The sequence below is a fragment of the Staurois parvus genome, unplaced genomic scaffold, assembly GCF_062004578.1.
Source record: "Staurois parvus isolate SC_StPar_1 unplaced genomic scaffold, SC_StPar_1.0 ptg000087l, whole genome shotgun sequence".
Lineage (NCBI taxonomy): Eukaryota > Metazoa > Chordata > Amphibia > Anura > Ranidae > Staurois > Staurois parvus.
Window position 1 is genome coordinate 13,570,601 of NW_028317883.1, and position 12,423 is coordinate 13,583,023.

A 12,423-nucleotide genomic window follows, 5' to 3' on the forward strand; every position below is an offset into this window, starting at 1 on the left:
TCAGCACTACCTGCAGGATCCTATGCTGACTGGCAAACTTACAGGCCAACCCTGAATTTCCACAGAGGGTCTGTGTACCATTCCTCTGGGCCCAAGTCCAAAGGTGACAGATCCAGATAAAGCCTGTTTGCCCAAGCAATCTTACAGGTTATCCCTGATCTTCCACAGATCAGTCTGGGAACCCTCCCCTCTGAACCCAAGACTGTAGGCAACATATCTAGATAAAGCCATTTTGTTTCCCCATCAGGGGGAATGATACAGGCAGAAAAAAAAAAAAACCCACAAGCTAATAGAAGAAAAGTCTTTAGAGTGCCTTCAGAAAACACATCCATCACCTCAGGACACTAGCACAAAGCAGAGACTATTTTGCTGGTAGGGGAACCCTTTCCTTTTTGGCGAGTGAAGATGGAAGCATAACCCAACTGTTGTGAATATAAAGAAACCCTGTGTCCTATAGTACACAATTAAGAAACTCCTAAATTAAGTTGTTCACTGAAACTCTCCACAGTGAAAACATGCACATAATAGACTTTGTTGAGAATTTCACAAAATCATTTTTTTCAGTCTATGTAGTTGAAAATCCTCATTACTCTATGCATCATATGTGACTAAGCTTTCAAAGTGCAGTAAGCCAGAGCCAGACAGAATTAATGCCTTAACGGAGACAAATACAGTAAACTGAAAATAAGTCTCTATAAGCAAATAGAATGCAGTAAGCACTGAGGGTTTGTAATGATTCTAACTAAAATAAATCGGACAGTGTTTATAGACTGAACTTACTTTAAGAAAATGGTGGAGTGATTAAGCAAACTATCCAATGCGGCCAGCCTGTCTGGCCACTTTCGTCGCTCCTCTACCTTGAAGAATAATGGCTTGCACACTTTCCTAAGTTCTGTCAATTTCTCCTTCAGTTCCTGTGAAGATTAAGAACACGTAAAAAAAAAAAAAAAAAAAAAAAAAAGCCCTGTTGTATGCCTATGGATCTTTTTTTTTTTTTTTAATCAATGAAACATACTAGCATCTATAAGTTCACATGTGGGACTCAACGTACACCCATTTAAAGGATTATTGGTTGACAAGTAAAATCCTTCTCCTGGAATCCATCACAGGACACTGGGTATTATTCACATTAAGGTGGGAGCATAACCCAAGTAGTAGGTGTGAATATGAACACTGTCCAAACCAAAAGAAAAAAAAAAAAAAAAATTTCTTGTCCAGACATAACCCCTTCCAACTACACCCGTTTTGTACCAAGCAATGAGGAAAAGAGTAGGAAGGATCCCTTCATGTCCCGTGATGGATTAAAATCCAAGAGAAGGATCTTAAAGGCAAACCAAAATCCTAATTTCTTAAATAGTACACCACAAAACATGGGTACTTTCACAACTACTTGGGATGCCCCAAAGAACTGAACATGAGGCGTTGGCAACCAAAAAGGGGGGGGGGTTGGGGAACCAGAAAAAAAAAAAAAAAAAAAAAAACACTACTACAAAAGCTTCCTGCAAGACTGTTTGCCCAAGACTGGCATTCACTTGGTATAACTTTGCAAACTTGTAGAGAAGACCAGGTAGCAGCCTGGCAAACTTGAACAGAATATTGATGCCAAACTCTCCCAGGATACAGAGACCCCTGGTGCAATGGGTCTTGACTGACAAAGGGAGGCACTTTGCACCCATGCCAAAGTCCTGAAAAGTTGCTGAAACAGCAACCTAGAAAAAAGTGATAGAGAAACAGCTGGACCCTTGAGAGGACTCTCGGGTAGATCTAAAAAAAAAAAAAAAAAAAAAAAAAAAAAAAAAAAAAAAAAAAAAACAAAAAAAAAAAAAAAAAACCCCACCACCACCCCACTGTCAAAACGAAGCTGAAGGACGTCAGAAATTCTAAACAGCTTGAACAATATTCAAGAGTGAAGCACATTCTCCTTGGGAAGCCAAACAGAGATGGCAACAAAATCTCCCGATGCAGGTGGAACAAGGACCAAAGACTCCGCACCACCTTATCCTGGTGAAAGGCTCCTTGCGTGATAGCATAGTCAACTCCGAGACCCTGCGAGCCAAGGTAATTCATATCAAAAAGAGAATCTCTCAGAGAAGTTCAAAGGGAGAAGTCTGCAAAACAGACAAGACCACAGGCAGAACAATCTGCAACAACCTGCACAAAGGCTTTTACCAACGAATGAGGCACCACATGTCTCTGAGATAGAACAGTCAATGCTGGTATCTCTACCGTTATGGTACTTAAAAAGGAAGAGACATCGCCACACCAGATTGGAGAAAAGACAAAAATGTGCCTACAAGGATGAAACTTGGAAAGCCTTTTTTTCCTGGTGTAAGGCTTGCACAACCTTCTAGCCTTGAGAAGCATAGGAATCACATAATTCAGACACATACCTAATCCCTCAAGACTTGGGCTTCCACAGTCATGCCATCAAAGCCAGCAAATGTAAAAGCAGGATGGAAGATTGGGCCCCACGATGGCAAATCTGGCCAATTTAGAAGAAAAACACAGCTTGTCCACCAAGAAGAGAGCTACAAAGTCTGTAAGATATATTCTTCTAGGCCAAACAAGAAGTGTGTGCCAGAAATCTTCCTGATAAAACAAAGCAATCACAGATCAAATGGATTCCATTCTGAAATTTCAGACTCTGAGTTCATAATAGGCCTGATTTATCTGACTTGCGAACAGTGAACAGGGTTGAATAGAAGCCATGAGACCTCTCTCCCTCCGGTACTGGAGCGATGACCATTTGGGAGGGGGAGCAACAAAATGCCACCTTGTAGCCTCTGGACATCAAGCTGCAAAACCCAGGTGTCCTGGATCTAGTTTGCAGAGAAGGCCAATAGATGTACCCCAACCCGTGTGAGTGCCTCTTCACTGTGATTTTCCTCCAGAACCAGAGGACTTGAAGTCCCCCTGATAAAGTGAAGCAATCACCAACCAGGAGTACTCCATCCTGACTTTATATATGTCTGGCCAATGCTGGACATCAAGGGTATCAAGTTCCTCCTGGTTTGGGAACAGAACAGGTTGGAAAAGATGCTGCGACACTCTACCCTTCTGACAAGTCTGATGCCTCCTGGGACAGCACCCTTTAGGAGCTGCAAAGAAAACCACACTTTTCTGTGGCTCCAACAATAACTTTGAGCACTTAAAGCATGGAGTGGGGAAAGCCACAAAACTCCAGCTTTTAACCTCTTGACACCACACTACAGACCCAGTCTGACTTCTTGAGTCCAGGCAGCTGCAAAGGTCAATAGACGTCCTCTCACCTGAGCGAGTCGGGGTGCCTCTTCATTGTGAAGACTACTTGCATCCAGATCTGGCTAACCTTGGGGGACCAGTTCTTACAGTATTCAGACGTAGGCATCTGCTTAGAGCTTGAGGATCACAAAAAGGAGGAGTCCTTCTTGAATTCCAAAGGCGGCACCCGTTTCTGACCTCTCACCTTCCTTTAGGGGTAAAAGCTTGCTTTTTGCACAGTCAACGCTTAAGCCATATGATCCCTGTCATGTGGACAGACATGGTGCCCAACCCAGAAAGCTGCCTTAGGGATTCTTCCAATGCATCCACTGAGAAACGTAAGGCTCTCGGAAAATCTTACTGACCAGATCCCCTTCTCTGAAATGCAGCATACATTTTACCCAAACCTTGGGCTTGGCAAACTCCCACTGCAGGCTGCAGTTCAGTCCTACCAGACGGAATGCTTTTAAAGAAGGCCTCTAACCTCATATGTGGCACCCCTAAAGACTGGGACCATCAGGTTCTTATTCAATTAGCGAAACAACCAGGTCAGCAGTCAGAGAACTCCATTTCTTTTAGAATTCTTCCTCCATGGGGTGGTGAACCACCACCACCTTCTCCAATTGAGCCCACTGTTTTTCACGTACACCAAAAAAAAGTTGCATGTATTTGCAGCCACTGTGGTCTTCTTTGTCTAAGACAGCCTCAGACCTTGAAAATTTCTCCTGGGAAAGATTCCAGATCCTCTCTACTTAAGTATTTAGAGGAGCATCCTCAGGATAAGCATCTGCCCTGGGGGGTTGGAGGCAAGAAAAGCACGTAAGCTTGCGTTCCAAACCAGTGAAACTACTGAGAGCTGATCCTGACAAAAAAAAAAAATGCTATAATACACTAAAGAGAGCAGCTACCCAGCTGGGAGATTTGCTCGAGCAAGACACTTAAGTGGGCAAGTTACCCCTAATGCTTGCTGTACCTGGGTGTTGATGGCATGCTGCGACTGTGTAGGGTTCTGTGCTGCAGTGTAGATAGACCACTGGAGCTGTGCCAAAAAAAACAGACAAAATGACGCCTGCACAGATGTGTGTGATGACACGATTACACACACATGCTGGTCCACCCTTTTTAAAACATGGCTACTGCATAAATTGCCACATTCTTCACCACAGAGAATCACTACCATGAATCTGTAAAAGACCCTCAAGGTCACCGGATACACAGTACCTTGGAGATCACTTTTACAGGATCCAGTGCCAGGCTATCCCTGCTTTGCACAAGGTAGGTTCCTTTCGGCCATCTGACTGTAGGCGACTGATCTAGATGAAGCCTTTCCCTGATCCAGCAGGGATATTAAGAGAAAAACCGCCAAAAACATGGAACTACAGACCATGGAAATCTTCAGAGAGACATCTGTAGGCACATCCACCACCTAAAAACACTAGCTAAAAACAGAACCTTAGCTGAGCTAGGTGGGGTTTAGCCTGGGCATAAAATCCCTGCTTTCTTTTGCCAGTGTCTATTCACCTAGAGGTGGCAGCATTACCCAGTTAATCATGAACATAAAGCACCCTGTGTTTTGTGATGTACAAACAAAAGGGTACAACTACCTGCTGAAAACAGAAGCATTTGTTCAAACTAAAGCAGCACATAAGACTATATTAAAAACATCACATTCTTAATTTGACAATTATGGCATTGTAGCACTACGAGTAAACAGACTTGTGTCCTTGTCCTGTATGGATACAACACTTTATAAACCGCTGAAAATTCAGCCTTTCAACATCAACATGAATCAGATTTGAAAGATACAGGGTGGGGGTGGGGATAAAAACACCATAAATTGAATTTACTATACCTTGGTTGAAGCTTGATACCCATCCTCCTCTAGCCATCCTGACACCTGTCGAAGCTTGCTGGAAATCTCTTCCCTCTGTTCCTTTGTAGAAACCTTAATAAACTCTTCCTGTTCAAGCTTGTCCTAAGACAAAAAGATTAGTGTACTTTAGGTAGATACTGACTTGGCCTTATTTTTCACACAGAAAGTTTATGAATACAGTTGCTTTAAGTTTCGGCTTGGGTAGGGAAACTTGGAATCCTGGTCCCAATTTTACTTCTGCTGGGTCCTAGCTTCCTGTGAGGGCAAATCTTGGGGGTGGTATTTTTTATAATATAAATACACACACACACATACATATATACACATACACACACACACATTATATATATAATATATACACACACGTATGTATGTATGTATGTATGTATGTATGTATGTATGTATGTATTATATATATACATATACACACACACACACACACACACACACACATATATATATATATATACACACACACACACATATATACACATACATATATATACACATACATATATATATATATATATATATATACACATATATACACATTATATATTTATATATATACATATATATACACACACACACATATACATATACACATACACACACACACACACACACACACACACAGTGAAGGAAATAAGCATTTGATCCCCTGCTGATTTTGAATGTATGCCCACTCACAAAGAAGTGATCAGTCTAAAAATCTAATGGTAGGTGTATTGTAACAGACAGAAAGACATGCATTTCTTTTGAATTTTTTGTTAAACAAATTTTTGTGAGTGGGCAAACATTCAAAATCAGCAGGGGATCAAATACTTATACATACATATACGGATAAGCCATAACATTATCACCACTGACAGGTAAAGTGAATAACATTGATTATCTCATGACAATGGTACACCACACCACTGACCTGTGTCTCAAATATAAATGCCTCCAGGCTATTTGCAGCCTTTTCATGCTCATGTTTTTCAAAATCTCGCTCAGTCAGTTCTTGTAACCTGAAATAGTAATGAAATGTGTTAACGCTGTATCATGTATATTTCATTTCTAAGGGCTTGTTTACAGAAAGACCTGCTTCAATTGTTTTGTGAGTGGTGTCCTGTTCACTCCAAAACACCAGTGTAAAGAGCAGAGCTGTGCAGAATTATGCAGCATGTCTTCATTTTTCACACACAGCTCTGTACATGCAAACTGTGCAGAAAACACTATGGGGGGGGGTATTCTTATACTGATCACGGCAGCACAACAAACGATTCACCAGAAGTCTCATGAAGCCACACTAGCTATTACTTACCAGTCATATAGAACACTACCCTGATAGCCTAAAGAAAGGGGTAGGTCAAGGACATGAAGTCCCATTTATGGTAAAGGATGTCACCCACCCCTTTGTCTACATTTGGCCAGAAGAGTGAATGTGGGTTGGCAGGACTACAGATATATAGTTTTGTCACCCAGTGACAGTTGTGACCAATAGAAGGATGTAAAGTGCTGAATCTCCAAGCCCTCCACCCACATAACCCCCTTATCCACTAGCCAGAAATGTAAGAAGAGGCCCTCATCCTCAAACATAGGAACAAGGTGCTTTGCTACTCACATTTAAGTCTGGTATCTGTTGCCAACCATGCCAGGTGTCAGATGCCAAATCCCAAGCTGCATTTTATGTAGTCCCCTATATTTCTACACAGAACATAGCATTGTTACAGTAGAAACACTAGAGGTATGGCATACAACCCCAATTCCAAAAAAATGTGAGATGTAGTGTAAAATCTACATTATTATTATACAGTATTTTTAAAGCGCCAACAGTTCGCTCAGCACTGTACATTACAAATAAAAACAGAATGCATGCAAATCTCAATCACATATTTTATTCATAATAGAAAACATATCAATGTAAAATGTACCATTTTAAGAAAAAAATAAGGTACCTTTGAAATTGCTGGCATCACACCTAGAAAAAGTTGGTACAGGGCCATGTTTAACACGATGTAGCATTCCCTCTTCACTTAACATTCTGTAAATGTCTGAGAACTGAGAAGACCAATTGCTGAAGTTTTGAGAGAGGCATGTTGACCCAAGACTGTTGAGCAAATAGAATCCTTTATTGGGCAAGAATGGGACGTCTGTCGTATTTTTCATTGCATGATGTGCCAAATATTTTCAAATGGTGAAAGCTCTGGACTGCAGGTAGGCCAATTAAGCACCCAGACCTCTGTGGCTTAGCACTGTCCTGTTGAAATATGCAAGGCCTTCACTGAAAAAGATGTCGTCCAGAAGGGAGCATATGCTGCTCTAAAAAGGTATATATTTCAGCCTTAATGGTGCCATTTTAGATTTTCAAGCTGCCCGTACCATAAGCATTAATGCACGCCCCATACCATCAGAGAAGCAGGCTTTTGAAATGAGCTCTAATAAGCTGGAAGATCCCTCTCCTCTTGAGTCCGCGGGATGTACAAACATAGTAATTCATATTCATGACTATTTGGGATTACTGCCACTTTCAATTGAATGGCTGCTGGCCAAGAAAAGGCAGAAATCACAGCTCTGGCATAACCCCTCACAGCTAAACCAGCCAAGGATTTGCAGCAAGCAATGAAAGTGTGTGGTGAGGAACTGATTAAGAGTCCAGGAAGCACTGAGTCCTGGTGGATAAGCCCAAACGAGAAAAGGAGGCATATTGCCCTTGATACAATAGGCTGGAGAAATTAAATGAAAAATCCGCCCAAGAAATACTGACTTGAGAAGCAGCCTGGTGCTTAGGAGGCACTCAGGGAAGTAGACTGTCAAAAAGAAGCAGGAGATTTCAGATAAATCTGAAATGCTTGAACGATATGCAAAGTGAAGCACCTTCTCCTTTAGGATTAGAAAAGATTGCAAGATAATCTCAAAATAATTCAGGTGAAAAACCACCAAAAGGCCTCAACACCACTTTAACCTGGTGAAGGAAAGGAAGGGCTCCATGCAGGAAAGCACAGCCAACTCTGCAAGCTGATGTAATGACAGCTGTACGTGTGATTAGCGACAAGGGAATATTCTCAAAAGGAGGTTCAAAAGGGGAAGTGTACGAAACAGACAAGACTAAACTAAGGTACTGCAGAGACAAGGGAGTTGCACAGGTGAAAAAAATCCCCTGTGGCACCCTGTACAAACGCTTTTACCAACAAATAATTGAATAGGTTCCTGGTACCAAAGCAGCTACGGTCAAGAGTTGTCGCTTGATGGTAGTCAAGGCCAAAAACTTCTCAACCCCAGACTGGAAAAAGCCCAAATGCACCTCAATATTTTGTAGAGATGAAACTTACAAGAATCGCATCAGATGAGAAAAAGGCTTTCCAAGGATGGAACTACACCTTCCTGGAGATCAACTTTCTTACCTGGAGGAAAGTAGGGTCAGAGTCAGAAACAGCCCTATCCCTTAGGACTTTAATTTCAACCATCACGCCATCAAACAAAGCAGGACAGAAATCTGGTTGATCCAGAAGAGCACACAGCTCATCTGCCAAGAGATTTACAATGTCTGCTGGAATGCCCATAAGTTTATCCTGAACAACAGGAAAGGAAGAAGAAGTTGCAAAGGAAGCAAGGTAAAAATCAGAGAAAACCAACCTTAAGGAATCGCCAGGGAATCTACTGGCAATGCCTGCAGATCCCTGGTTAAGGACACAAACCTGGTCGGTTGGTGCCGGATGTGGATCTTTTTGCAGAGATTTGCCTGTGGTGGAAGATGACTCTGGATGCCAAACACCTCTGGATGAAGAGCCCATTCTCTCAAATATAGCTGCTGGCAGAAAGTCAGCACTTGTTCACATTTGTGTATCTTTGGAATTTGTGAAGATGGACTATATCGAACGTTTTTTGATGCAATAATTCTTTATTTCATGTATTTGGCACCGATTTTTACACAATTGACATTGCACTTATGATCACAATATTGTTCACATCAAGTAATATTTATGGTGATTAGAATGTACACACCATTTTTAACTGCTGATTACTTGGCAATCTGTCAAATTATGTTTTAGTCATTTGTTAGCAAGGTACATTACTTTTTTTTAGCTGAGAAAGTCCACCTGCCAATTTTCGAAGCTGGGAATGCGCTTGGCGAAGAGGGGCCATAACATGAAGTTCTGCCAAAGACCAGACTCGATCCACTTTGAGAACAACTTTGTCCTTCCTTGATGATTAATATATGCCATGCAGCCCATGCATTGCCTGACTGCACCCTGACAGGAAAACCCCAAAAGTAGACAGACCAATGTAGAGGTAAGGAAAGCCAGCCGAAATCACCTGAAGTTCCAGGATGTTGATTGAGAATTTCCGCTTTTTTAACGACCATTTTCTCTTAAGTTCTCCAGAACACCTCCCCAGGCCAATACGCTGGCATCTGTCAAGACCTTCCATCTCCATTATCTGTGTAAATTAGCCACCATTCCAGAGCTGACCTGATCCTGGGCGTCAGATGCAATGGCATATCGAGTGACTCCTGAAGTTTGTCTGATAACGCCAGAACATTGAGTTGAAAACCTCTGGAATAAAACTGGGCTCAGGGGACCACATTTTAAAAAGCAGCAACCACCTCTCCCAGCACCCTCATGAAGGCTTGAATCAAATGACTTTCCAACGATCACAGGGGTCAAAGAGACAGGTGTTTCCTTTGCAGAAGCAGCATCTTCACCTGCGCCATGTTGACAATTAAGTCAAAAGTACTCCAGGAGTTGTCTGAGGGTTCAGCATTTAACTAAACCTTTCCAGCACCAGAACAATCTGGACAATGGACATCCGTTTCTGAGCCAATGACTCCCTGATAAACAGGTCATGCAGGTACCCCAAAATAGGGATACTCCAGACCTGAGCAAACACCTTGGTAAGCACTCAGCGGCCATGGACTGGCCAAAGGCCATACCACAAACTACCTTGTCTACCACTACCAGATCTCCCACTGCAAATCACAGGAAACATTGGTAAACCTGGAAAATTGGGATATGTAGGTAGGTATCCTTCAAATCCACTGACACCAGAAGTTCTACTGATGAAGCAAAGTAATCACTGATCAAATTGATTACATCCTGATTTTCTGTACTTTCAGGAACCTGTTGAGACCCCCTTGGGTCTAGAACAGGCTCCCTTTGGCTTGCGAACCGTAAACAGGTCGGATTAGAAGTTGAGACCTCTTCTCCCTCTGGTATGGGTGCAATGATCCACTGGGACAACAGTCTTCCCAGAATCACAAAAGGAAAAAAAAAATTAAAAAAAAATGTATCTATCTATCTATCTAGAGATATATATATATATATATATATATATATATATATATATATATATATATATATATATATATATCTCTATCTCACTCTTTTTAGTGGATGCAGCGACACCTTTGAGCACAAAGTGCGGGGAGGGAAAGCAGCAAAATTCTAGCTTATAACATCTGGACACCATGTTGCAGACCCATTCATCTGTGACGTCTTGAATCCAGGCAGCATAAAAGGCCAACATACATGAAGAGAACTTGGCTCAAGCTCCAGAGAAAAGGAACCCTTCTTGGATTCCAAAGGAGGAGTCACTGGTTCTGATCTTTCACCCTCACCTTCATCAGGGGATGAATGAGCGCTTTTCCCCACAGTCATCTTTTGAATGAAAGTATCCAAAGATGAGGATGAACACTTGTTTGCAAGAAGTAAACAGATGCTGCACCTTAGTCCAAAGTAGTTCTGCCCAGCCTACAAACACTTGAGCTATAGGAACCTTCTCTTGTTGACAGGGTGACCACCCTTGAAAGTTGTTTTATGGATTTTTTCCAAGACAATCAACAAGAAATTCAAAGCTCTTAGAACTAACTGGACGGTCCTGCCATCTAGCAATTGCTGAAATATTTTCTGATTCTCTGGAACAAAGCATATATTTTACCCAGATCTTAAGGACTAGGTAAACCCCCACCACAGCCACTGCAGGGCCACTCCTACCAGATACAAGAATGCCATAAAGAGCGGTTTCTAACCTCTTCACCGAAGTGTCTTGAAAGACCAAGACCTCATCCGTTTATCTGGTATTTCTACTAAATTTGATCTTTAAGGGAGCCACTGAATAGCAAACTGTGCAGAGTGTCTTCCTAACCGATAGATGGGCTCCCTTAAAAGATCAGACCATCTCTGAATCCCTGCCCTCGTTTGGCATTTCTGCTATCTTTGGGGCACAATCTTCTACTTCCTTTGTTTCAAGGGAGGTTCTGTAAGCCTGTAAAATGTAGGCACAAGGCAAACTATGAAGTGGCAGTTACTCCTCTGATCAAAATGTCCCCAGTTTCCTGCTGCACCCTGTGGAGCTGCGCCATGCAAGTGCATTATCTTGATAACAGAGTTGAACAGCAATGTGTTCTTATAGCCCAGTTCCCATTTCTTCTAGGTACAAGGTGTTGTGATGGGGACATGTTGTGCCCCATTGTATGCCAACCTGTACCTGGGGAGATGCAAATGCCACCTTTTTGCCAGGGAGGGCTTATTGAGTGCCTGTGCCAACTGAGAATGTAGCACAGGTACATCTTCATGGTATGGACCGGTCCAAAGCGGAAGCTCCATGAATTTTTGGTCACCTTGAATGTCAATGCCTTTAAATCTGTCATTCACATACTCCCTCTCCAGAAGTGTCACATTTATGGATTTGAAAGTCAAAATTGAGTAAGATGGCAGAGTTTCTACCACCCTATACAGAAAGGAAACACAATATTAAGGGCTAATAGTGCACATCCTAAAGCGCTTGTCCACAGCATACCTTATGGACAGTACCTTTGCATAAAAATGTAACTGCTCCAATAAAAAAAAAAAAAAAAAAAAGAGAAGAGCAGCTCTACTACTTAGAGAGAGACTTCAACAAAGGCTACAGCAAGAAATGCCTTAAAAAGGCTTACCAGAGGACCTGTGAACATCCCAGATAAGAATGACCATTTTAAAAACATACACAGACAAAATACCAACACGCTGGTACAGTTAATTCATTACCACATATTCATATCAACACCAACAGATTTGAGAAGCTCTAAGTCTTAGTAAGCACTGATACCATGAGCAAATACATATGATCTGACCCTGAAGTAGTATTTAGGCATAGTGTATCAGAGACAAACTGGTACATAACTCATCCTCAATTGGCAATTTTTAGAACAGGGAAGGCTTTTAGAACAGGGTACGTACAGATGTCAAGGTTGCTCAAAATGTCCCTTCATTAGGAAAGGTGCCGAGTGCACACTCACTAATAGAGAATGGTTTGTGCCCCGCTTTGATGTTAATTGCGCCACCATA

The 12,423-nt window shown here is 41.9% G+C and overlaps 1 protein-coding gene across 1 annotated transcript in view; it reads right to left on the reverse strand.

Moving 5' to 3' along the window:
• HYOU1 (hypoxia up-regulated 1) overlaps positions 1-12,423 on the reverse strand; it is a gene marked incomplete at its 5' end in the record, with an annotated part of 66,393 nt that overhangs the window by 17,938 nt on the left and 36,032 nt on the right. Inside the window, 3 exons of the mRNA XM_089670223.1 lie at positions 781-914; positions 5,093-5,215; positions 6,039-6,126. Coding sequence (XP_089526349.1) covers positions 781-914; positions 5,093-5,215; positions 6,039-6,126 — 345 coding nt within the window. The remainder of the gene's footprint in view (positions 1-780; positions 915-5,092; positions 5,216-6,038; positions 6,127-12,423) is intronic.